The 12,395-nt window shown below is 45.5% G+C and overlaps 1 protein-coding gene across 1 annotated transcript in view; it reads right to left on the bottom strand.

The window, feature by feature from the left end:
• Positions 1–1,710: 1,710 nt before the first annotated feature.
• LOC121534178 (protocadherin Fat 4-like) overlaps positions 1,711–12,395 on the bottom strand; it is a 102,867-nt gene continuing 92,182 nt past the window's right edge. The window contains exons 11-17 of the mRNA XM_041840722.2: positions 11,978–12,285; positions 9,469–9,554; positions 8,670–8,849; positions 8,166–8,290; positions 7,805–8,022; positions 6,006–6,267; positions 1,711–4,828 (exon numbers count right to left, since the gene is read on the bottom strand). Coding sequence (XP_041696656.2) covers positions 2,928–4,828; positions 6,006–6,267; positions 7,805–8,022; positions 8,166–8,290; positions 8,670–8,849; positions 9,469–9,554; positions 11,978–12,285 — 3,080 coding nt within the window. The 3' untranslated portion in view covers positions 1,711–2,927. The remainder of the gene's footprint in view (positions 4,829–6,005; positions 6,268–7,804; positions 8,023–8,165; positions 8,291–8,669; positions 8,850–9,468; positions 9,555–11,977; positions 12,286–12,395) is intronic.

A 12,395-nucleotide genomic window follows, 5' to 3' on the forward strand; every position in this document is an offset into this window, starting at 1 on the left:
AGTGAACCATGCTAACGGGAGTTTTATTCAATGACACTTGTGGATTTGAAAATAGTTTTGCTCACCACTAATCTGCATGGGAAATTGCCTCTAGCTCCTTTCGCACCTTCAGTCAAGACAAAGAGGTTTTGGCACGGGGAGATACAGAACATTCGGAACGCCTTGTTGGCATCTCTGTCATTATCACTCGCTTGGAAAACAATTTGTTCCAATTTTAACTTGACACGTTGATAACTTCATTTGACGAATGTTGCTAACTTAGTCACCCTGCACTGCTAAACCAACAAATGTAATCACATGAAGTTGTGCTTGACTAGGGGCTCTATTCAATCTGTATCTCTGAAGCATTACAGATTGTGCAAGTGTAAAGGCAATTTCAGACTGAGCCGACATATGTAGCGTTTACCGTGAATGCAGTCTCCGATAACGCGGGAACATTACCTATTCAATTATAAAGACCAATTGAAATTTAAAGGCAATGTTCTCGCATTGGCGGAGACGGCATTCACAGTAAACGCTGCATTTGTCGGCTCAATCTGAAATTATCTAGACATTTCTATCGTAAAATCTGTAACGTGTCAGTGTTAAGGATTGAATAGAGCCCTACATTTCAATCACGCTGTAACACTGAACTTCTACGATACGGCTTGAATAAAGCCCAATGTGTTTGTCCATTTGACTCTTTTGAAATAACATTAACTGTGTTTACCCAGTGTTATATGTTATGTTCCTCAGAAATATACAGTATACACTGTAGAAATTACATTTCATAACCAGCTAATGGTAATTATTATGATAAGACCATTCAGCAACACAACTTTGGCAACTTTCCAACGACAACAAATCCTTCTACGGCAACTACACAGTGTCTACCCACTTCTCTCATTTTATATAGTAGGACAATACTCCCTTTATGCAGTCCTGTTTCCCTCTCACCTATAGGGGTATGTCTCCCTTTCTAATTCACATATAGTTGGAGTGCATGCTATGCAATCTTTGACTCCTCTTTCAGTTTCATTTTGATACCCTGCCATGCCAATCTCACACACAGTAAAGAGAGAGAGAGATGCTGTGAGGTTCATTTGAATTCATCTTCTCTTGTGTTTACACAAGGTTCTTTTTCACTTACTATCATTATCATTATGAGTGTTATTATTATTTCAGCATCGGCATGGTACAGCATTCCCAAGCAGGCTTCGTCAACATTGGTCTCGGCAGGACAGAACCTCTCCAGGAGCCCACAGTAATTCTACCAGATTTGGGTTGTCACTCTTCGCTTCGTTCATGGCCTCTCTCTCTCTCTCTCGATGACGGAGAAGATAAGCATGTTGCATACCGGATCACCAGGCTACGAAAAATAGTTCTGCTCAATAAGCCAGATGTAAATAATTGTTGAAAGCAATACAGGGCCCTGCGTCGCTGAGTCCGCTGGATGTTGTGCTTGGCTGCCAGCACTGTGGCTCAGTTTCATTTAGGTACTCAATGGCCTTTTCAAATGTTTTGTTCAATTCAGCACAAGCTTTATTTAAACTCTGCTCACAACAGGCTTAGAGTCCTTAGAGTATAAAATACCTTACCACCCACCTTATTGAGCTGCTATATGAGCTCAAAGGTGCCTATTTTAAGTTTGCGTTATTTTTAGACATCCCCCACAGGATTGCAGTGAGATTGCTTACCGCATGGCATGCTCACTTTGTATTGAAAGAGACCTTTAAATAAATATTTTTTATTCTGTTATTGGCTTTTTCCATTTACAAAGCATGTTATAGTTTTATCAAAAGTGGAAAATACTGATGTTACATATGTAACAAATGTAAAAAATAAGTATTCAATCTTACTTTCCCTGAAAGTAAGAACATACACTTCAGCATGTGAAAATATCCATAAAACACTGCTTAAGTCATTTAAGTTAATAAACAGTACAAAAAGTAGAAACCATACATTTAAAAATAATGGACAAAAACACTGGCAATGATAACTTCCATGATTTCCCATGAATATATTTTTTTACACAAGTTCATAGTCTTAGTAGGGCGGGATTCACGTCAAGATGGGATGGATCAGCTATCCTTGCCCAAACCTTTTGGCTGGTCGAATAACACTCCAGCTCGCAGGATTGTGACACAGACTTTTCACCCCAGAACCTTCCCTTCCCACCCCGCCAACAGAACAAACAGTATCCTCCCCATTCTCAATCCTCAAATGTCGGTAAGGCAGGGACTTGATTAATCCTAGCTCTTGGAGTGCTTAGCCAGTCATCTGAGAGCACATACAGCCAGAGAAAGTGGTTACCCTGCTCGTGTCATAACATTGGCAGGCCTCGATTACCGTGCGAACAAAGTGGTGCGCTCATTTTCGCACCGAGGGCTGTATCTTGATGCTTACAGGTGCAGTGGGATCAAACACACATGCTTCCTTTTAAAAATGAGAATTAGGACAAAAAGACACAGAATGGGGTTTCTATTGCTATGGCCTTTGGAATTTCTCCTGCAAAGTGTTTCAATGTTATCGCTCATCTTATCTTTCACTTGTGAATGTAACAGAAGTTTTGCAAAGGAGTGGCATTATTGGTAATACAGACCAGCTACATTTGATTAAGATAAAATGGAGCTTTGCAGTTCCTAAATTGAATTCAGACACAGGCTTTTTGTTCCAACCATTTGGTGTTAATGTATACCACATAATGACGCCTCAAAGAGATGAATGATTGTACAGTTACAGTATGTCTGGAAAGGACTGGTAAACTCTTCCAAGAGGTTTTAACTACATTAGAAGTAATATTACAGGTGTCCTTTTCTGCCTTAAAGGTTGTCTTATTTGCACAAAGAAATGAATGGAGACTGCTAGTCCAATGTTCTCTTATATACATTGTCTTAGTTTGTCTTTCAGAGAACATACCATATTTTACAGGATTGTAATAAATAGTCTCATACATATTGCTCGGCCTCCCCTTCATTCAGAATGGTCACTGACCCGTCCCCACTGTTCATCTCAATGTCCATCTCTTTTGCGGCTGCATTCTCCGGCAGCAGGGCCAGGTCCTTGAACACATCCACGTAATGGCAGAAGCCGGGGCCCCAGTTCAACAGGTTGTCCCAGTTGAAGCCCCCGGCTTGCTGGCCCAGTTTATGGGGCAAAGTGTAATGGTCCGTCATCGGCGCCTGTGCAGCGGGCCCGCCCTCGGCCCACCGGCTGGAGTAACGCCTCTGCTTGAGTCGCCCGCCGTAGTCCTCGTCGTCGGCGTCCGACTCGTTGACCTGCGACAGCTTGGGCACCCTGGAGCTGTAGGCCACGGGCTTCTCCCGGTCATACTCCATCTCTGAGCAGGTGAAGGAGTCGTGCGAGTCACTCTCAGATGATGACTCCGGGGGGGCGGGGATGCCATCGGCCGGGTTGCGGACCCGCGACAGGGGCCTCCGGCAGTCCTCCTCGGACGAGGAGCGGCCGTGGTCGGCGCTGCAGATGCTGGGGTTGCGGGGCCGTGGTGTGTTGAGCCGCTCCACCTCCTCAATGGACAGCCCCACAGGGGGCCCCGTCTCCAGAGGGATCTGCTCGATGGGCTGCTTGAGCCGGCTGCCCGGCCGGGAGCCGTGGCCTGCCATGGTCTGGGGGCTCTTGCTGCGGCGGCCCAGCCGGGTGGCGTAGTTGAACATGGCACCCGGCTGGCCCATCTCGTTGTGGTGCAGGTCCAGGGGGCTGCCATCCCGGCGGGCCAGGTTCAGCTCCCTAGTGGGGGTGTTGCGGTAGAAGGACGAGGGCTTGGTGAAGGGGGCCGGGCTGTGCCTGGAGAGGGGGTTGGGTGTGGGGCAGGCCGAGTGGCTGAGAGGGGTGGACCTCAGGGCCTGGCTGTACTGGGGCTGGTAGGTGTAGCTGGTGGCCCCCAAGGGCAGGGGAGACTGTCTGGCGAAGCCCAGAGGGCTGTGTCTCTGGATGGAGAACTTGGGCGTGTGGCTGCGGAACTGCTTGTAATGCTGGATGATGTCGGCATCGGACGGGGCGATGCTGCTGGCATTGTCTATGTCGTAGTGCTCGATATCTGCCTCAGGCATCTGGCAGGGGGCACACGGCGCGCTAGGGATGGTCTCATTGTTGTGGGGGATGTCTGTCTCATCGTAAATCAGGTAGGGGTTCTCCCTCTCGATGATGTCAGGCTTGGGGTTCCCCTCCGGCTGCTTCCTCACCGTCATGTCATCACCGTACGGCGGGATGTTATCTGGGTCGTCAAACGCCACGTTCTCGCTCCCTTTCTTCTTCTTCTTCTTCTTCTTCTTCTCCTTGGGCTGCTTCTCCTCCTTTGGCACATTGGTCTTGTTGCGTCCCTTGCAGTGGTTGCAGAGGATCAGACTGAGCACCACCAGGGCCAGGGCTGTGGCACAGCTGCCCACAATGGCCGGTACCGCCCAGATGGGCAAGGTCAGCTCCTTGGCCGTGGGGCTCGGGCTGCAGATGAAGCCGCCGTTGTTGGTCGTCTTGCAGAGGGTGCCCTGAGGGCACTGAACCCCCAGGCACGCCACCAGTGTCTCGCAGGTCTTGCCAGTGTAGAACTCAGAGCAGATGCAGGTGTAACTAGAGTGGAGGCCAGGGACGCAGCTCCCTTGGTTCTGGCAGGGGTTGGAGGCACATTCGCCGGGTGGGAGGCACTGGTAGGTGTACCACTGGTTGACGCACATCAGGCCGTCCCAGCAAGGGCTGCTCTCACACAGGTTGGGCCCTCTGCAGCCGATCTTGACGGCTGGGCTGGTCTTGGAGATGGTGACAGTGCTGTGATCTCCGCTGAAGGGAAGATTTTCACCATTGTACATCACATAGGCCAGGCAGCCATCGAAGCCTGAGGGAAGAATTGGGAGAGGAAGAGGTGTTCACATAACAGGAAGCACTCCTGGACGACTATTAAGACAACACAGTGATCATTTCCGAATGAAATTTGATCGCTTTTCAGAATGTGCCAAGTGGCTGGGATCGCCGACTTGTAAATAACAGGAACTGAAAGCTATAATCAGAAGTGGAGGAATTTTGTTTAGTCTGCAAATTGGTTCAGCATCGGCCAAAATCTCAATGAAATTTCCTCATGGAAAACACCTCGACAAATCACATTCTCAAACGGGTAAATAAATTGTTGGCAACTCTGAGAGAAGCCAATGTAATTATTTTCTAAAACATAGGAGGTGGATGCCAGACAATCTATCTTCAGACCTCGTATCGCTTCAAGACATCCATCTGGAATAAATGTTTTGGTGACTAATTCAAACCTTCGCTTTCATTTTGCTTCACAAAGTTCCCTCACAGATGTAAACACATGTTATCTCATTTAGTTCTATTCATTAGATCCTTACTAGTTGAATGCACACCAGACCACTAATGCTTCAACATGCATATTGAGCGAGGGTCAGTTCCTATTTGGTGTAGGTGTGGCCCCAACAAACCAGGACCAGATAATCATTGTGCTAGGCAAGACAACCTGCCATAGGCATGCATGTTTATTTTGAAGTATATCCGTACCTTATTGTGTGAAAGAGGCCAACAAATCATTCAAACTGCATATTTTTTACCATGTTAGTCCATAGTATTAAGTAATTTTCTTTCCACTAAAAATCTGAAATTTACAGTAGTGTATCCCTTCCCTCTGGAAGCCTTCTCGTTCACCCTCTCCAAACTATTTTAAAGTCAGAAAACATTTGATATGTGACATCTGATATGTGATTTAGGCCTAATCCAAGACAAGATTCCATGGCAATAAGATGAAAACATGAAAGCCTCAAAGGCGGGGCTCCCCACCTAATCAAACTACTTTCACATTAGCTATTGTCTAGAAACGATCTGTAAAAGAGAGCAACATTAACTCTCTTCTACAATTTGTCCAAAATCAAATAAAAACACAGAGAGCAGGACTGCAACATCACCTAATATGGTCCTATTCAACAGAAGACCTTATATTCATTGAAAAAGTTATCTACCATTCACATACTGTATGACAATAACAGCAACTTCACACATCACCAACTCACCTGATGCAATTTTCTGCTGGGTGGGCCCGGAGGGGACTCCACCGAGGGACATGGTCAGGACGTTGAGACCCCCGAAGTCCTGGGTGGGGTGCTGGATGAGCTTGAGGAGGGCCCCGTCCACGTGGAGGGAGGTGGCGGAGCCGTTCTTGAAGACCTGCAGGATGTGCCACTGGCCGTCTGATAGGACCATCTCCCCCAGGGTCCTCTCCACCTTACCCCCCACGCCCGCGTCAGAGATGTAGTGGACATTGCCGTTCTTCAGCTGGGGGGAAGAGACAGGGACTGAGTTAGATGGATGGATAGATAGGCAGACACGTGGACGGATGAACTGACTGACAGACGGATGGATTGAACGGACGGATGGACACACAGACAGACAGACAGACAGACAGACAGACAGACAGACAGACAGACAGACAGACAGACAGACAGACAGACAGACAGGAATGCAGGTCGGGCAGACAGACTGAAACTCTGTTGTACATGTTTGTTGAGAAGGAGAGAGTGGAGAAATGGATAAGCATGATGATATGATTATATGCTCAGGCTCTGATAATTCTCAACTCAGGGATGTTGTTGATGTTTTGTTTCAGTTGGAGAGCTGTTCTTGTTTTGTAATACTAATAATCGATTTATTTACAGTACCGTTATTGTACCAGTTAAGTTGATTGAAAACACATTTTGCTTTACAACAACGACTGTTGCAGTGTTGAGGTAAAGGTTGCATATAACAAATACCAGTAAACCAGCTATTATTATGATCATGTATGCAGGAACTTTAATAGTATTAGCTTCAATATGCATAAACTATATCCATATGCAACAGAGTTAATCATATAAAAGTAATTAATCAATATGACTTGCTTAGAAAATGACAGTGTTCCAGGCATTGCATATGGTCATCTCATATATTTCAGCCTAAAGTGGAAAAGTAATCACTTTGGCCTCCCCTTCCAAGAAACAAAACATCAGTAATTGTATGTAGCTTTAGGAGGAATTGATTTTAAAGGCCCACAACAAAATCTGGAAACAGAAAAAGAAATCACACGAGCCAAAAACACAGGAAAAGAGATCTGGAGAATCAATTTAACTTATCTCTTTTACATCACGTTATTTATACCCTATGCATATATATATATATATATATATATATATATATATATATATACACTTTTTTGGGGGGGGTGGGGGGATCAAGCAGTACATTCAATATTGTTCTTTGGGCCGTATAGTAGTAGTGGTAGGAGGGATTCTGGGGGCACACTCTGCACCGGAAAACACAACCAGAGAGACCCGGTGTGTCCTGGAGGAAAGGAAGCGGACTGGGGGGAAATGGAAGAGGATGAATGAGAGCTCGGGCCTTTGGGCAGCTGCCCCGGATCAGTCAAAGCCTTGAACTGTATATCAGCAGAATGAAGGAGCGCATGGAGTGTATATGTAAGGGTAATGGGAGGTGATAAACACACAGGTCCCCTTATAGCTTTGACACAGGGAGTGGGGGTTAAAGGAGGAATTGTGCGTATGTGTGACATTCACATGACCTTACTAAGGGCTTTGGTAATGGTCGTAGAAAAAATAACTTCACTGGCAGATGGAGAAACAGACACAGACTAACGTGTGTGTGTGTGACAAATCTAAGTATAGAAACCTCAGAATGGTTTGGGAACAGCAGACAGACAAACACATTAACATTAGAATTGTGTCTCTGCATGCATACAGTATTTGTATTGGGTATGGAAATACACACACATGTGCATGGCTCGTTAGATAGGGTTTCACTCCATGGAGCCTTCCTTTACCTTGATGGTGGTGTAGTTGCTGCTCTCCTGGACGTGGAGTAGGGTGCCACTCTTGCTGCGGGTGCGGAACTTGACCTTGATGCTGCTGGGCCCAGAGAGGTCAGAGGTCAAGCCCATGAGGCTCTGGCGCAGCAGGATGTCCCGTTTGGGGCTCTGGCGCATAGCGTAGTCAAGGCGTCCAGTCCCGTCCAGTGAGAGAGCCGTGTCGGCCGTGATGTCTATGAAAGAATGAAAAGCACAAGTCAGGGTAAGTAAAAGGAAATTATACAATCTGCGTCTGAATGATGGTCAAATTCACAAGAAGAGTATGACTCAGATTGCAAGCACAGTCAGACAAAATTCCCCTCCAAATGATTCTTACATTTCTCGCAGTATTTGCCGGTGAAGCCCTCCATGCATTTGCACTGCTGCCAGGACCAGTAGTCAATACAGGTGCCCCCGTGTCTGCAGGGGTTGGCTGTGCAGGCTCCCTCCAGTCTGGGACATCTACAGACAGACAGGCACAAACAAGTCAGCCCCCCTGGTGGACAGCCGGCCCTCAATAGGACCCGGCAGATGAGATTCCCGAAATACAAAAACCATAAAAGACCCATGGAATTAGCATATTAAAAGATCTGTCCTCGCCACTATTCACAACCAACTAAAAGAAAGAATTTCCATTCTACGATTCTGTGATTTCTATTCCAAAAAACTGTACATCTGCTATTTATATCAAAGATAGCTCTTCAGCTGTTCTTGAGGGTTGAGAGCTTTAGAGAATGATATCCTGCTGGGAGAGTTTGGGGTTTAGGGGGTTTGAGAGGGAAGGAGGGATGAAGGGAAAGACAGAAAAGAAGAAGAGAAGGAAGGAGGGAGGGAGCCAGACCTGTCAAGGATGCCATGAGATGCCAGGGCCTGACTGGGCTCCAGTGGGCGGCCGTTGACGGCGAACTCCATGATGCAGCCCACAAAGTCATGGGTGGCAACCTGGCCGTGGCGATGAAGGACGGCCTCTATTGACCTGACGCCTCCCACCGAGAGCCTGTTGGGCCCAACGTCCAGGATCCTGCGAGGAGGAGAAGGAGAAGCCGCTGGCGATCAGCACCTCTCACAACGACACGGCCCCACAGGACCTCGGACCCTCCGCAAATAAACTGTAGCAAACCATTCCTCATCTGCCAGATCGCTCACTCAGAGAGTCTCAAACACAGTCGTCCCCCCACCCCCGGGTCCAGACGGCTTTTCACTCTAGGCCTCTCACAATGCTAAACAGTACACGTGATGTCCATGTATGTGTTTACATACACTAAGATTTACAATAGGCTAGGTGGATATGCAAGGTTTCATTGAGAACAGTCGAGGTGATGGACGTGTCCACAGATTGTTCCATTCTTTGCAGAGATATGAGATATTGTTGCATAGTTTAGATAGTGACCAATGATGATTTTTGTATACATTGAAGGTGGTCAGACAGAGCCACTCTGAAAGTAAACAGCTTCAAATGGAATTCTGTTTTTCTCTCTCATTACTATAGAAATAATCGCTATTTGCATATGGAAATAAATACCCCTATACCCAAATTCTCTTCTACCGAATTTAACCTTTCACTATGTGAAGGTAGTTCACAGCTACGTGTACTCTGCCAGGGTGGACTGTGCGTTAAGCTTTACTTTATGTGTTCTTACCAGTCAGTATGCACAGCCACGTTGCTCACAGCACAGTAGCCTGGCTCCTGATCGTCTCCACACAGGTCGACTGTCAGGGACGCAGCCTGCATGACGAGAGGAGCAGAGACACAGTCACACACGTTATTCTCCTTTGACTGTACAGCACACACACACACACAGACATGCACATACTAACACACAACAAATCACCACACACGTTGCGCCTTCCTGATGGTTGTACCAGCTCAGACCGTAATATCTTACTCAGATGAGCACTCCAGTTTGCAGAAAGAAGACAGACAACAGTAAATACAACTACATGACTGATTTTGTAAGTCACAATCAATGTTGTTTAAAAGCATACTGTATTTGAAACCATCATTATGAAGATATGTAGCTCAGTTGGTAGAGCATGGCGTTTGCAACGCCAGGGTTGTGGGTTCGATTCCCACGGGGGGCCAGTATGATTTTTTTTATTTTTATAAATAATGTATGCACTCACTAACTGTAAGTCGCTCTGGATAAGAGCGTCTGCTAAATGACTAAAATGTAAATGTAAGATACAGTAGACCTAAATGTTAATCTGAGATTCCCTAAGATATAGGCTAATAATTGTTCTACTTTCCCTTTCCCTCTGTGGTCTCTGAAGCTCGACTGATGTGAAAAAAGAGGTGGTAAGAGAAATGGAAAGTGCATGAACGTGTTGAAAAACCATGACAGCATGCTCCACCTACACCAGGATCGTAGGTAAACACGGAGCGGCCTGCTCAGAGCATGAGCACAAATCATCCAAGAGATGCCGGAGAGCGTGACCCCTCCCCTTCTCTGTCTCCCTCCCCTCCTGAGGTAATTGCTAACACAGAAACGTTTTACGAAGCGAAAAAGCAACAAGGGAAACAAGAGTCATTTGTCTCAAGGCTTTGTCGCTATTGTTGAAGGGCTAGGCCTACATGTCAGTGCCAGATGGGCATTTTATTAATGCCTTTCTCTCAGATCAAAGTCCCTGCAGCCAAACCGCAGCATACATATACTGTCAAGTGTCTCACACGACTGGCAAAGGATTGTTCTCGAGGAAACACCCTTTGAAAATGAATATCAAGACCAGGAGCGTTGTTTTTGGTGGTTAACTCTCAGGGAACAGTGTAAACGAAACAGGGTAAACAAAATCAGTGATGTCACTGGAGAGCATAATTTACCCATGACCAACCTTCTAGATGACAAATCCAGAAAGATGGCTGCTGTTGAACGCTACAGAAACACGCTATTGTTGGATTATTTGTGTGAGAAGGTCAAGTTCAACACTTGTTGAGGATGAAAACAACAGAATGTAGATGCTAAAGGGTGTAAACCAGTTGAAAATTATTTATTTGAGACCTAAAACCACTCTCATTCCTCACAAGACAAAAAGGAAATAAGGTAAAAATATCCTTGAGAAGAATGTTCCCACAAATGAGACATGACTGTATTACAAATGTAAGCTACCTTAGTGTTCTTAACTTAGTGGTCATTCTATACATTACCATTGCTGTAATAATACAGCTATAATAACAGAGTATAAACAATTGAAATAATGCTTGTTGGGGTGCCGATTTCAGTAGAGTGATCTAAAATATGCTTCTCTGAGTCCTTGACTCTCGGTGCGTCATACATTACTACGACTGGTGTCTGGTTTTCATCTGCTCAGAATCCAAAAGTGGAGGACCTGAAAAAAGGCCTTCACGGGACAACCTCAATGACCCACATCACCTTCTCCAAACACACTGATCAGGTTCGCGTTACACCGCCTCAGGGACTTGGCACTTCAGGCACGGCACATGCCCGCTCTGCTTTCATTCTTCTAGCTCGGCTAAGAGCCTTAACATGGTAATTCCTCAACCTACACATAATATTTGCAGTGCAGTAAGGGCAGCATCGCATTTCTCAATGCATGTTGTGTACCTTTCCATTCTGTCACTCTGCACTATCTCAAAGCTGACAATTTAATGATTTGACCAATTTCCTATGAAATCCCAGTGCACGTGGGAAATGACAGATCTGAAGTCCAGCAGGAGACTTACATTATAAAACTTTGGACAGGCTGCTGATTTTTTTCTCCCCACCATTGAAAAACTGGCAGAGAAATTACTAAATTCAAATACAAGGAATTTCAGCGTCTGACGCTATTTTGGAGGTCATATTGTAAATCACAACAAGCAATCAAATATAATTACAAACTATGAAAACCCCATACAGAACTACTAGTGTGTGGGCAGTTTAATTATCATCTTATGGTGCAAAAAAGAATATGAGGCCAAATGTGGACGCTGCTCTCAGCTATAAAAACCCAGGAGGTCATAACTGCTATTGAAACATAAACTAATCTTCTATGTACATGTGGTGGCTTTAGTATTTTCCTCTACATTTTTGCAATTAAGGTCCCATAAAACCACTAAGACTTAAAAAGAAAATATATATTTCCAACTGTTTATGGTGCAAAACAAATAAAAACAGCTTGGAAAGCCACATATAACATAGAAATGCCTCTCACCATTCCAGCTCTCCTTGCGATGACCGTGTGGAACTGTCCATCTGCAACCTTTATCATGGTCATTAGTTTATAGGTACCGCTACCCAAGTTAAATGAGAAGCGCATCTGTCCCTCAAAGATCTCCAGAGCCAGGAATTCCGCCTTGTCTCCGGTCTGGTTGTCATGGTTGTACATGAGGAGAGCGTTGCTCTTCAGTGTGGCAAACTTGATGTAGATGTAGTTATTGTTGGGATCCAGGCTAGGAAACTCCATGTAGGACAGCTCCTCAAAGCCGTAGCTGTTGAGTTCACAGTGTTTTCCAAAGACCCCTGAGGAGGAAAGGAATGAATAAAAATCAAACAGGGAAGTCATGAATAATTCACCATACTGCATCTACTAAATCAGCACATAGCTGTGAATCTGTTGCCATCTGCTATCA

Source organism: Coregonus clupeaformis, chromosome 2 (assembly GCF_020615455.1).
Source record: "Coregonus clupeaformis isolate EN_2021a chromosome 2, ASM2061545v1, whole genome shotgun sequence".
In the NCBI taxonomy this organism is placed as follows: domain Eukaryota; kingdom Metazoa; phylum Chordata; class Actinopteri; order Salmoniformes; family Salmonidae; genus Coregonus; species Coregonus clupeaformis.